Below are 14,382 nucleotides of genomic sequence, written 5' to 3'. Positions count from 1 at the left end.
GGCAGAATTGCAGCGCCTGTATTTTTAATGACGCTAACATCTTCCTTTTTTCTTTTTCCTTCCCTCTTTCTCTATGTCTGCAAAACCTCATCCTCCTTTTTACTGTCGTTCTCTGCAAACCCTGTCCCCATGTGTGCTGATCACTCTCTTGCTGTCTTACGTGTGTGCATCAAACTTTATCTGGCACTTCCTTTTGCATTTCTCTTGCTTTGTACCTGTCTTATGTCAAACGCACACCTAGTCTTGTCCCCTCCTTCCCTCTCCGTCTTGCTCTCTTCTTTCTTTTTCATTTGTGACTGTGCTTTTTGCAGTACATGCTGGATGCTGCTAGAAAATTACAACCCAATCTTTATGTAGTGGCTGAGCTGTTCACAGGAAGTGAGGAGCTGGACAATATCTTTGTGACTAGACTGGGCATCAGCTCCTTAATAAGAGGTAGGCCCACCAAAGTCCATTTCCGGTCTGAGATGCTTTGCTTTTGTTTAAGTCAATCAGGATTACATTTTGTTTAATGTAACAGCTTTATATGCAATTCTGATATAACTGAGTCTCCTTTAAATTTAAATTGTCTGGTCTGTAGTGAGATACTTCATTTCAAATAGAAAGACCAGTGAGGCCAGGTGTGATGGCTTAACACCTGTTATCTCACCACTTAAGAGGCTGAGGCAAGAGGACCACATGTTTAAGGTCAGCCTGGACTACATAAGTTCCAGGCTAGCGTAGGATATGTTTTTTGAGATTCTGTCTCAAAAAATAAAGGAAAGAAAGCTGGTGAGATGACTCAGTGAGTAAAGGTGCTTGCCCCCAAGCCAGGTGACCTGCGTTCAGTCCCCAGAACCCACGTGGTGGGAGAGAGAACAGGCTCCTGAAAGTTCTCCTGTGACTTGTACACGTGCTGGCACCTGTGCACACACAGCATGTCCACAAAGTTAATTAATCAATTTGAAAGGTTGAGTCAGAGAGAAAGAGAGGTAGGTATGATAATTACTGACTCAAAATCAGAACCATATTTATATATTTTGAAAATACACAAATCTGTTTTAACTACTGGTACAGCGAAATTTTTAGATATTTTCCCATAGATTTAATATAATCCCATTGTTTTCTACTGAAGTTGATTCTCCAGTTAAATTGTAGTTAAGTATTGGTCACTTGGACTTGGTGACATTTGCTTAACCCTTTAGCTCTTACTTTTGATAGTGTTGATATGCCTCGAATGTCAGTCATGATCAGAAATCTAACCTGCTCTTGGACATGTATGAGTGACTGGGATGGCTAAACTGCTCTGTGCTACTCTGCAGAGGCAATGAGTGCTTATAACAGCCATGAAGAAGGCCGATTAGTTTACCGATACGGAGGGGAGCCTGTTGGATCCTTTGTCCAGCCCTGTCTGAGGCCTTTGATGCCAGCTATTGCGCATGCCCTGTTCATGGACATTACCCACGATAATGAGTGCCCGATTGTGGTAAGCATCCACCTGTTTCTTATGCTGACTTATTTGCTAAATGTCTTAATACTTAGCTGATGCTTGATGACAGTAATATCCACATACTTTCTAAGTGATTGAAATACCTTGATTTTAAAGTGTTTTGTTGTTTTGAAGCAAAAATGTGTCTCACAGAATGTATCTGTCCATGTTCTTTTGCTTCGCTGTGCTAATGGAGAATTTGTGTCTCTGTGCACTTGAAAGAACGTGAACTTTTGCTTTCTTCTTTTTCAGCACCGGTCAGCCTACGATGCTCTTCCAAGTACCACGATTGTCTCCATGGCGTGTTGTGCTAGTGGAAGCACAAGAGGCTATGATGAGCTCGTGCCTCATCAGGTGTGTTTAATCCACATGGCCAGCGACACTGGTCATTTTTATCCACACTTATGCTGTAATCAAGATGTGCGTGTAACCGAGCTTGGCCTCTCTTCAGATTTCAGTGGTCGCAGAAGAGAGATTTTACACTAAGTGGAATCCTGGGGCGTCGCCATCAAATACAGGAGACGTTAATGCCCAGAGTGGGATTATTGCAGCCCGATGTGCCATCAATAGACTCCACCAAGAGCTGGGAGCCAAGGGTTTCATTCAAGTAAGAAGTGGGATTTTCGAGTTTTCTCTCTGGACGTGCCATTTCAAAGGAAGACCTTCTGACTTGAGCGCTTGTGTGCAGATGGGCTCTAAGGCAGTTTCTCTCCAATGTGTAGGTGTATGTGGACCAGGTAGATGAAGACATAGTGGCTGTGACAAGGCACTCGCCCAGCAGCCATCAATCGGTCGTCGCTGTGTCCAGGACTGCTTTTAGGAATCCCAAGACTTCATTTTACAGCAAAGAAGTGCCCCAGATGTGCATCCCTGGTAACCTCACACAAGCACTGGTGGAGTTATAGCTTGAAGTTCCATTAGCACATTGTCTTTCTGTGTCATACATGACACACTGACATAAACCTGGTTAAGAAAAGAACTTATATGGGGACACTTTTCACTGCATGGAACACAACCTGGAGAAAAATATTCCCGAACATTAACACATATATGTGTATATATACATGTGTTTCCTTATACTGTGGATAACATGTGTCTGTGTTTCCATTTTTACATATTATAACTTATACACGTACTACATATGCATATATACACATGTGCGTGTGTTTAAAAGGCAAATATTAAGTCTACTCACAACCCACCCTCATCTACCATCCTAGCCTTCTGTCTATCTGGCATTCAACCAAGTAGATATTTTCACTATTCTCCATGTAGTCTTCTTACCCACCTACATAGGATTATTTATAACCTTTAAGTACTGTAGTCCTACCTCTAAGAATATAGTCTGTCTCTCTTTGACAGTTGTATGGCCCTCAGACCCTCCCTTATTGTTAGTGGATTTTTTTTTTTTTTTGCTAAATGTCTACATTTCACTCCTTACTATTTTAGATAGTATAGTATAACACAGCATACTCCTACACAAGTAGCAACTGCTTGTTAATTGAAGAGTCTCAAAAAAAAAAAACCGTGTGTGTGTGTGTGTGTGTGTGTGTGTGTGTGTGTGTGTGTGTGTGTAAGACCGTAGTCATACAGGATAACCTAAAGCCTACCAGGCTAGCCCTGGACTTACAGGTGCTGTTCTGTCTCAGCCTCCCAAGTTGCTAGGATTATAGATCTACACATCCATGCCCAGCCCACCTTCTTTATTTCTTGCTAGTTTCTAAATATCCATGGCTTTTCAACCTAGCCAGGTGGTGGTGGTACATTACCTTTAATCCCAGCGCTCAGGAGGCAGAAGCAGATGGATCTCTGTGAGTTAGAGGCCAGCCTGGTCTACAGAGTGAGTTCCAGGACAGCCAGGGCTACAAAGTCAAACCCTGTCTCAGTAAACCAAAACAAAAGTTAACAACCTAAAGAATTTTAGGGTTAAATATTCACTACCTACTTTAACTTCATAAATTTGTGTTTAGTCTGGTCAGGTCTTTGGTAATGTTCTTTGTTTTTGTTTTGTTTATTTACTATTTTTGGGTATTGGGTGCTAAACCCAGGGTATCCCTTGTGCTGAGCATACATTGTACCACTGACCTATACTCCCAGCTCCATAGGCACTGTACGGTGCTACCTTGGGTTCTGTGTTTATCTTGGGCATTCTCAAAACATTTCCATTTTCCAGTTCACTAAATTGTAATATCATCTTTTGTTCTGTGAGTATTTGATCTTTAAAGAGTCTCTACTAACATTAAATTTTGAATGTGCATTAGAATAGTTTTCATTAAAATGTTTACATTTTCCTAGGCAAAATTGAAGAAGTAGTTCTTGAAGCTAGAACTATTGAGAGGAATACAAAACCTTATAGAAAAGATGAGAATTCAATCAATGGAATGCCAAATATGACAGTGGAACTTAAAGAGCATATCCAGGTATTGGGGTTCTGGTTTTTTACCGTGGTTAATATTTTTAAAAAATTTAAATTAGTTAGTAAGTGGATTTCCTGAATTTTTTTCCCAAGCTTCATGAAAGTAAAATTGTCAGACAAGCTGGAGTTGCCACAAAGGGTCCCAATGAATATATTCAGGAAATAGAATTTGAAAACCTATCTCCAGGAAGTGTGATCATATTCAGGTATGTTCATTAGAGTTCAAACTATTGACTCTACTTATATTGGAAATAGTTTTGGGGGTCTGGAGAGATGGCTCAGTGGTAAAGAGTGCTTGCTGATACTGTAGGGGACACATGTTCAGTTTCCAGCCCCCGTGTCAGGTGGCTCCCAACCACCCATAACTCCCGGTACAGAGGAGCCGATGTGTTCTGCTCTCTCTGGGCACCTGCACACATGCAATTTTACACACAGAGGCACAGACACATTTTTTAGAAAAATCTAGAGAAAATAGCTTACCTTGTTAAGTTTGAAAAACTGAAAACTACCTGTTTCTTATCAACTTTCTTCAGAGTTAGTCTTGATCCACACGCTCAAGTCGCTGTCGGAATTCTTCGAAATCACCTGACCCAATTCAGCCCTCACTTTAAATCTGGAAGCCTTGCTGTTGGCAACTCAGATCCTATATTAAAAATCCCCTTCGCTTCGTAAGTATTCCTTATTTTATAGATTTACCACTTTAACAGGATGGTGAGCTACCCCTGGCCCGATCTGGGCAGGTTTAAACGTGCTTTCTCTTTTTGCTACTCAAAGTGTGGTCTGCAGGCTGTTAATGCCAGCCTCAGCCACTGTTAGCGTTTCGGTCTGTGACTTTATCATGTGTGTGTGCTCACATGTGCACCTTTTCATGCTTATATGTCTTACCTCTGGATTTGAAGTTTTAATCCATTCTGCAAAGTAACATCTGGAAAGAAGGCATGACAGTTTTCTCACGTGAGATAGAACAAAACAAGAGAAAAGGGAGTACATTCAAGAAGATATGGATTCACAGAAAATGCTGACTGTATAAATGAAATTACCTGGGCAACTAAGAAGACTTTAAAAATGCAATTTCAACTATTGTCTTAGTCAGTGTTCCATTGATGTGAAGAGACACCAAGACCACAACAACTCTTATAAAGGAAAACATTTATTTGGGGGTTTGCTTATAGTTTCTGAAGTTTATCTCATTGTCATTATGGTGGGGAACATGGCAGCACACAGGCAGACCTGGTGCTGTAGAACTAACTGTGAGCTCTACATGTAGATCCACAGGTCAGAGAAAGAGAGAGAACCACTGGGCCTGGCTTAAGCTCTGAAACCCTAAAGCCCACCCCCAGTGACATACTTCCTCTAACAAAGTTATACCTCCCCAACAAGGCCACAGCTCCTAATCCTTCTAAGTCATGCCACTTCTTGATGACTTAAGTATTCAAATACCTAATGAGGCCCTTCTTATTCAAGTCACCACATTACTCCTAGTTGGTTTTGGTCAGAATGTTTTATTATATCAGCAGAATAGGAACTAGAATGATGTATTTCTAAGACATTTAATATGTATAGTACAGATTTTCTTTTTATTTTATAATAAATGAAATATCAGTATATTTATTAATCTCCTTTATTTTCTAATTCTTAGCATTGCCTCTAAATTGACTTTGGCTGAGCTAAATCAGGTACTTTATCGATGTGAATCAGAAGAACAAGAAGATGGTGGAGGTTGTTATGACATACCAAACTGGTCATCCCTTAAGTATGCAGGTCTTCAAGGTAGGTATAAGGATAAAGCTGTGTTGTTTTTCTGTAGTGGTCGCCTTTATAGAAGTAAGAGTATACACCTAGAATATCTACATCTGAGCCCAAATTGTAACTCTTGGCTCCTGGTTGATTGACCACTAGTGAGTAACATAACATTTCTGAGCCCCAATTTCTGCCTCAATAAAATATGAATAATAGAACCAGTCATGTTGTAATGCATGTTTTAATTTTTAGATTAAAATTTTAGATTTAATTTTTAGATTAAGACTGAGTGTTTTGCTTGTGTATATGTATGCATACATGTGTGAGCCTGTTGCCTGTGAAAGGCAGAAGGTATTAGATTCCCTAGAAGTGAATTTTTGCTATGTGGCCTTATGGGTGCTAGGTATCAATCCCCTAGAATTGGATTTACAGTGGATTTTTGTCATGTGGATGCTGGGAACTTAACCCAGATCTTCTGCAAGAACATCAAGTAGTCTTAACCACTGAGCCATCTCTAGTACGTGGTTGTAGTCTTAATACTTGGGACACAGAAGTAGGTGGATCTCTGTGATTTCAATGCCTGTTTGGTCTACATGGTGAGTCCCAGACCAGCCCAGAGCTATTCAGTGAAACCCTGTCTCAAACAAAACAAAACAAAAAAGTGTTAATAATAGCCAAGCTTGGTGGAAAAAGACTGTAATCCTAACCACCTATTCCAAGACAGAATGCTTTCCATAAACCAGCCAGTTTTCTATCCTCTCGTTATTTCCTGAATAAGCCATTGCATCCCATTGGTTTCTGTCAGCTCTGTTTTCTCAGTTTTCATTATCATTCCGTAACTCAGCAGCAGAAATGCTGAGCAATGGTCCTCTTCCCTGAAAGTACTGGGACAAGGACAGAGTCTATAATACAGTATTGGTGCTGCCGTATTGTCCATCCTGTTTTGAAAGTTACATTTGCCAAGGAGAACTACAAACTCCTTGAGTGAAAAAAATCCTACGTCTTAAATTTATTGTTTTTTAATTTTTCAAAACACCACATAAAATTCAATAAATTCTAACCAAATGAACTTAGTTGAAATGAAACCAGTGAAGCCAAGTACTGCTTTACGGTAGATGAAAGTATAATCGTTCCGTAGCAGAGTTACAGAGTCTGCTGTGAGTGTGCATAGGGATGCCAAGACTCAGCAGAGAAATCTTCCTAGTAATCATTCCAAGCCAATAGCTCACGTGCTGATTTTGTTTAGTTGTAAATACTTCCTGCTTCGTTTCAGAAGCTGCTCTGAAGATCTTTCATTGTCATCCTCCATTGGTGGTCTTGCTTCCTCTTAAACCAGTTTTGTGATTTCTGTAATTCTTTCCTAAATATTAATCTATCGCTTGCTAACACAAAAATACCCAGGCTTATTCATTTGATGCTCTATGGTAGAGCAATCATGCCCGCTGCTTTTGAACGTTATACTATTGAATATAAATAGATAAGTGCTGTCTTGGAAGCCCTCACTCTCGGGAAGCTCTTTGTTGTTCTTGCAGCTGTAGGCCCCTTCAGTAGCCTTTGTTTTTTGGTTAAAGTAGAGACCCTCATCCTTAGCCGTTATATCTGCCTGTGTCTGTGTTCACCCCACATCATCAGAGACTGGCCACAAGTAAGCAATGGGAACATTTTGACTTTGCCAACAGTGTAATAATGTCTGAATTTTCAGGATTAATGTCCGTGTTGGCAGAAATAAGACCAAAGAACGACTTGGGGCATCCATTCTGTGAAAATTTGAGGTCTGGAGATTGGATGATTGACTATGTTAGTGGCCGGCTTATTTCACGATCAGGACATATTGCTGAAGTAAGTAGAATGATATTCTAGTTCAAACAAGTGAGGGACCATTAAGAAATATATACTACCCTGTTACAGAACATATTAAGTTTCCTTGAACCATTTTCCTTTCTTGATTTCTTTCAGTTTTAAAGAGTGGTCATCAATAGGTTGACTGGCAAAATTGAATGTGTAGATTAAACTCTTAAAATATACCTAGCCTGTAAACACAACAAATTAACCTTTAACATTATTTCTCTAACAGGTTGGTAAATGGTTGCAGGCTATGTTCTTCTACCTGAAGCAGATCCCACGATACCTTATCCCCTGTTACTTTGATGCTATATTAATTGGCGCATACACCACTCTGCTGGATGTAGCATGGAAGCAGATGTCAAGGTATACCCAACATAGCTTGAGTAAACAGGCGTATTTCTGTGGAAACTATACAGAGAGAGTAATTTTACACTTGATTTTAAAAGATCAAAAGCTAAGGAGCTGTCATATCACAGACTCAGAGCTGAGAAATTTTTTAGCTGGACTATAAGTGTGTTAGCATCCTTTAGTCTGGAACATGCAAAACCAAATGTGGAGTCTGGGTGGGGTTTGTTTTGTTTTGAGAGAGGGTCTCCTGTATTAAAGACTTGAAACACACGGTGGAGGCAAGGATGATCTTACGCTTCTGATCCTCCAGCCTCTGCTCCCAAATGCTGGGATTATGGGTCTACGTCCAGTATATAAGGCACTGAGGCTCAAACTCAGGGCTTCATGCACACAAGATAAGCACCCTACACACAAACATATACATCGTGGACACAAACATGGTAATACAGTTTTAAAAATTGGTGGGATGTTTGGGTGTCTAGCTCAGAAGAGCATCATTTGCCTACCAAGCATAAGCCCTTGGGTCTAGTCCTCAGCTGGGGTGGGAGGATAGGGGTGGGGTTTAAATCTGGTCTACAGAGCCTATAAGAGATGATATGTAAGAAACAAAATTATATTATGCGTTCATTAACTTGTTAAATGATATACATAAAAGTATTTTTACCATTTTACACATTTCTATAGACGAATCAGTGGGCAAAAGGATGTGTAATAAGATTGCTAGAAAGGAAGTGTTTCTGAGATGACCTCTCTGCTTGCCGCTTGCTCGCAGCTTTGTCCAGAACGGTTCGACCTTTGTGAAGCACCTTTCATTAGGTTCTGTCCAGATGTGCGGAGTGGGAAAGTGCCCTTGTCTGCCTCTTCTTTCTCCCTCGCTCCTGGATGTGCCGTACAGGCTAAATGAGATCACAAGGGAGAAGGAGCAGTGCTGTGTCTCCTTGGCTGCAGGTAAGGACGTGAGGCAGCTAAATGTAAAAGCCCATAGTGCTCAACAAGGAGAAGGCATGGGAAAATGGTTTCTGTGCCACTGTTTAGTAAATTGCTCACTTAATCGCTGCTTGCTCACGATAACTAACTAGTAAGAACTCACATGTGTTTTTGTGGTGGTTGAGTAATCCTTTCTTTTGCAGATATCTGATAAATTCCAGTTCTTGTCATTTTAAATATCTTTAATTAAGTACTGTTTCTGTGTGTTTCTTTCCTTTTAATTCTTAAACCAATATTGTAGTTACAAAACACGTTAAATGATTTTTTTAAATTACATCTTCCTTGTTTGTCAAGTACTTTTACCCATATCTACTGACACCGTCTTCTGCTACTTGTTTTAAAACATCTGCGGAAATAAGGTACGCCCAAAGGAAGGCTCTTCATGTAATAAACTTCCAGTGTGTTTTAAAAAGTATCAGGTAGTTGAGGCCCATTGCTTCTTGGGGTTTTGATAAAGTGAAGTGTAAAGTTTACAGCTTTTGAAATTAAACTGAAATATATAAAATATAACGAAGTAGTAATATCTATATGATTCCCTCGGCTAAGTTTAAGCTTTCATTGTCATTGGCTCAGACTTTGTGGTATCAATGCTATATATTATATATATATATATTATAACCACATGCTGTATATATTATGTATATAACTATATATAGTCATATAGCACATATGCTATATATCTAGCTTATATATCTAGTTATATATAGCTATATACATATATATTGTGTGAGATAAGTATAGTACTTATTATTTGCTTTTTTCTGTAAACCTAAAGTCTGTGTTGATGGAGTTGATGGGATCAAACATAATGCTGTGATTGACACGTGACTCTGTTGTCTTTTGCCAGGCTTGCCCCACTTCTCTTCTGGTCTCTTCCGCTGCTGGGGGCGGGATACTTTCATTGCACTCCGGGGGATGCTGCTGGTCACTGGACGCTACTTAGAAGCCCGGTAAGAGCCTCTGCAAACCGCATGTAGTTTGCAGCTCCATGTTCCCTCTTAACCATCTACTGTCAACATTTGAAAAGTATGTTTTCCTTAGGTGTTGTGTGTGTGTGTGTGTGTGTGTGTGTGTGTGTATGTGTTTATATGTGTGTAATCACAGGCATGCCATGGTGCACATGTGGAGTTCAGAAGACACCTTGCTGGAGTTTTTCTCTCCTTCCTCCATGTGGGTTCCAGAAATCCAATTCAGTGTTAGGCTTGGCAGCAAGCGCCTTTACCCACTGAGCTATCTTCACAGGCTCCAGATTTGAAAGTCCTACTTCATATTCTTGTTGAGGTCACTAAATTCCATGATAGGTCAGCTCTTCTTCAGTATTTGTGAATTTATCTAAAAAAAAAAATTAGAACCATTTTCTCTCTTCATAAAAAAAAGTATTGTTAGCTGGATATGGTGGCACACATTTTTAATACTAGCACAAGGGAGGCAAAGGCAGGTAGATCTCTTATGAGTTCAAAGCCAGCTTAGTAGTATTCATAGACAGTTACAGGTCAGCCAGAAATACTTAATGAGATGCTGTCTCAAAACAAACAAAGCTGGGCGGTGGTGGCGCGCGCCTTTAATCCCAGCACTTGAGAGGCAGAGGCAGGCAGATCTCTGTGAGTTCGAGATCAGCCTGGTCTACAAGAGCTAGTTCCAGGACAGGCTCCAACACCACAGAGAAACCCTGTCTCGAAAAACCAAAAAAAAATAAATAAATAAATAAATAAATAAATAAATTGGGAAGCTAGCAAGATGGCTTAGTGGGGCAAGGTGCTTGATGTGTAAAGGTGCTGGCCATGCCAGCTTGGTGACCTGACTTCAATTCCTGGAACCCACAGAAAGGTAAATAAATGACTTCACAAAGTTGTTCTCAGACCTCAGCACATATTCTGCAGCCAAGATATGCACACACACTAATAATAATAATAATAATAATCATACTTTTAAAAATTGGGGAAACTGGACAGATGGTTCAGTACTTAAGAGGATCCGTGTTTGATTCTTAGCAAACACATGGCAGCTTACAACCATCTGTAACTCCGTTTTTAGGGGATCTGTCACCTCTGGCCTCAGCCAGCATTGCACCAGGAAGGCTGGCATACATGCAAGCAAATACCATACACATAAATTAATAAAATTTCTGTAAATTTAATTTGGAGGGCTGTCTGCTTACCTATTAGATCCCCTAAGTAAATGGCTTATGAGTTAGGTATAAGGAATCAGAATTCAGCAAAACACAGTGGCAAAGGCCTTTGCCTGTGGCATGGAGAACTTCTGATACTGCTCATATCCGCAGCTGACAATGGCAGCCTCCCTCTGTGCTTTATGTGGGATGGTCGGCACACTCACCGTACTCTGCTAGATGATGGATGCAGTTACAGGACCCAAAAATCTCTCTGCCACATGGAAAGCACTCCATGACATGACGGTTGGGGGCTTTTTACGTTGCTGTAGCGGCCCCCACCCTCAGTCATCACTCTGTGTGCCGTTACAAATTTCTGTCTCTTAGTTTTGCATTGGACCATCATCTAAGTCATACATTGTCATCCTATGGTCCACCACTTTCTGTGTGGCCTATAAACAAAACTAGAATAAAAGCTTCCTATGGCACTATTGAAAGACAAGTATTAGCAAGGTGGTGGTAGTGCGGGCCTTTAATCCCAGCACTGGGGAGACAGAAGAAGGTGGATCTCTGAGTTGGAGGCCAGCCTGGTCAGCAGAGTGAGTTCCAGGACAACCAGGGCCACACAGAGAAATCCTGTCTCAAAAAACAAAACAAGAGGTAAGGAGAGGGATAAGTGTTAAACTGAGACATAATGAGGCCTAGCCTTCTTCAGTGACCTTTGCTAGTCAGACCTCACATGTAGATACGAGCTGTCCCTAGAGTGCATCCGTCTCGCAAGCCAAGTTCTCATTTGTACTGGAATAATCCCCTAGACGATAAACCGCCATCTGTCAGTTATTAATGTGGGTTATAGTTGGCGTCTGCTGTTGTTGTTTTGGGTTTTGTTTGATTTGTTTCTTTGTTTTAAAGCGGGCCCTTACCATGTAGCCCTAAATAGCCTGTAGGCCAGATGACCTGGGACTCACAGAGCTCTTCCGACTTGTACCTCCTGTGTGTTGGGATGAATTATAGTTTTAAGGCCAGTTTCTGTCCGTTTGTTTTCTTATGTATTTACTTTGTTCTTGATACCTACTATTTAAAGGAATAAACTGCATATTAGAGGATTACTTCTATATGAAAATAACATAGACTTCAAACACAGAAATTGGGAGCTAGAGACATGGCTCAGTGACTAATGGCACTCACTGCTCCCAAAGAATTCAGTTCCCAGCACCCACATGGCAGCTCACAAACATCTGTAACTCCAGTTCCAGGGATCCATCACACTTCTCACCCCCATGGGCTCCATACACATGTGGTACACATATGCACACACAGGTAAACACTCATAAACAGGCAACAAAAATAAATACATCATTTTTAAAATAGAAGCTAAACCACAGAGAAACCCTGTCTCGAAAAAAAAAAAAAAAAAAAAAAAAAAAGAAGCTAAAGCTATGGCAGCCCTTATAAACTCCCAACTGGGAACTGACTCCAAAGATGACTAGAGAGAAAAACTGCTCTGGGAGCTCGGGCATCCCCCAGACCCCTGAAAAAGTGACTGTTTTTTCCCTTCAATTTTATAAGTGTTTTCATCTCAAGTGATCCATTTATTTCTGTTGTTTTAGGAATATTATTTTAGCATTTGCTGGTACCCTGAGGCACGGCCTCATTCCTAACCTCCTGGGTGAAGGAACTTACGCCAGGTACAACTGTCGGGATGCTGTATGGTGGTGGCTGCAGTGTATTCAGGACTATTGTAAGATGGTTCCAAATGGTCTAGACATCCTCAAATGTCCAGTTTCTAGAATGTATCCCACGGACGATTCTGCACCTTTGCCTGCTGGTACACTGGTAAAGAGCATTTCTTAAAATAATTTTTAATGAAATGTGACTTTATTTTTAATGTAAAATATTAAGAATCCAAGTCATAACGCTTCGGCAGCACATATACTAAAATTGGAATGATACAGAGAAGATTAGCACGGCCCCTGCGCAAGGATGACACGCAAATTCATGAAGCGTTCCATATTTAAAAAAAAAAGTTGAATATGAATCTTTATTTAGTGTTGACACCGTGAGAGGTCGCAGAGATTAGACTTGCTCCCCGGTTAAACCCAGACAGCCTGGGAGCACAGGAGCTGCTGCTTTCCCAGCCCCACCCACTCCTTACTTCCTCGCCAAGGGGGATTATTTATCTAGTAATACATATATATTACTAGAGTTGAGGGACTTAGGGGAAAATAAGAGTAGAATCCATTTCTAACAGAGGACGCATTCTTGCTGTCTCCAACAGGATCAGCCATTGTTTGAAGTAATACAGGAAGCTATGCAAAGGCACATGCAGGGCCTTCAGTTCCGAGAGAGGAACGCCGGCCCCCAGATAGATCGGAACATGAAAGACGAGGGTATGTAATCCACTCCATAGTTAAGACTTAACGGTGCTATTTCTGATCTCTCCAAGCTAAAAAACAAAATCAAGGTTTATATCTTTTGTCAGCCAATTTTCAAGATAATATTGGCTTTTATAATTTATTTTATGTATGTGTGTGTGAGTTTTTTACTTGCAAGTGTATGTGCCATGTGCATGCCTGCTGCCTGCAGAGGTCAGAAGAGATCATCAGAGCCCCTGGAACCGGAGGTAGGGATGGTAGGGAACCACTGGCTGTGGAATCCGGGTCCTCCACAAGAGCAACAAGTATTCGTAACTGCTGGGCCATCTCTCCAGCTCCTGGTGTTACAGTTTATAATCACAGTTTTAGTATAATTTTTTTCTTCCAGGTATGCACATGCCTGTCATGGAGCACAGGAGGTAGAGGCTTGACTGTCATGAGTTCAAGGCTATCCTGAGCTTCACTGTGAAACCTAATCTCAAAAATGTAAACAGGAAGCCCAGTGTGGTGGCGCACACACACACACACACACACACACACACCTATAGTCTCAGCCCTCAGAAGGCAGAGCTACAGAGTAAGTTCCAGATCAGCCAGGGCTATAGAGAGAAACCCCCTCGCAAAGCAAAATAAATAAATAATCAAACAGAAGAAGGAAAAAAAAGATTATAGTTCTGTGAGTTGTTATATGCCAGCCGTTATAATGACGTCTTTACCAATGTTATTCCTACTTAACTCCTGAAAACATTAGTAATGAATTACATTGGACTTGAGAGATGGTTCAGCAGTTAAAATGTACGGAGAACAAGTGAAAGAATTGGAGTTCAGATCTCTAGACCCTATGTAAATGCCAGGTGAGCCTGATAATTCCAGCCTCCGAAGGCAGAGGCGTGGTATCTCCGGACAAGTAAGGCAGCTCCAGAGACCATCTCACACTGGGGAGCTCAGTCTGATTGAGAGACCCTGACTGTACAAAGGTAGAAGAGGAAGCAAGGAAGATTTAACATCAACCTTGGTCCTGCACACACTTGCGCGTGTGTGTGTGCACTAGTAAACACAGGGGGACACATGCATGCACTGTACAGAGAGAAATACC

General features: G+C 40.9%; 1 protein-coding gene and 1 non-coding gene across 4 annotated transcripts in view; both read left to right on the top strand.

Moving 5' to 3' along the window:
- Nucleotides 1-14,382, top strand: part of Agl (amylo-alpha-1, 6-glucosidase, 4-alpha-glucanotransferase) — a 73,804-nt gene that overhangs the window by 44,537 nt on the left and 14,885 nt on the right. For all 3 annotated transcript variants that reach the window (XM_050137188.1, XM_050137108.1, XM_050137035.1), the window contains 15 exons: nt 312-435; nt 1,302-1,465; nt 1,721-1,822; nt 1,920-2,075; nt 2,191-2,341; nt 3,764-3,888; nt 3,978-4,090; nt 4,418-4,552; nt 5,524-5,654; nt 7,327-7,463; nt 7,699-7,832; nt 8,590-8,765; nt 9,652-9,754; nt 12,522-12,747; nt 13,190-13,301. In XM_050137188.1, the coding sequence (XP_049993145.1) occupies nt 312-435; nt 1,302-1,465; nt 1,721-1,822; nt 1,920-2,075; nt 2,191-2,341; nt 3,764-3,888; nt 3,978-4,090; nt 4,418-4,552; nt 5,524-5,654; nt 7,327-7,463; nt 7,699-7,832; nt 8,590-8,765; nt 9,652-9,754; nt 12,522-12,747; nt 13,190-13,301 (2,089 nt within the window). The remainder of the gene's footprint in view (nt 1-311; nt 436-1,301; nt 1,466-1,720; nt 1,823-1,919; nt 2,076-2,190; nt 2,342-3,763; nt 3,889-3,977; nt 4,091-4,417; nt 4,553-5,523; nt 5,655-7,326; nt 7,464-7,698; nt 7,833-8,589; nt 8,766-9,651; nt 9,755-12,521; nt 12,748-13,189; nt 13,302-14,382) is intronic.
- On the top strand, nt 12,827-12,929 carry LOC126512689 (U6 spliceosomal RNA). The gene has a single exon (XR_007595135.1). It is a non-coding gene; the product is annotated as a U6 spliceosomal RNA (small nuclear RNA).

The sequence above is a fragment of the Alexandromys fortis genome, unplaced genomic scaffold, assembly GCF_014885135.2.
Source record: "Alexandromys fortis isolate MF-2015 unplaced genomic scaffold, M_Fortis_MF-2015_v1.1 scaffold_19, whole genome shotgun sequence".
NCBI lineage: Eukaryota > Metazoa > Chordata > Mammalia > Rodentia > Cricetidae > Alexandromys > Alexandromys fortis.
This window is presented reverse-complemented; position numbering and strand designations above follow the sequence as displayed.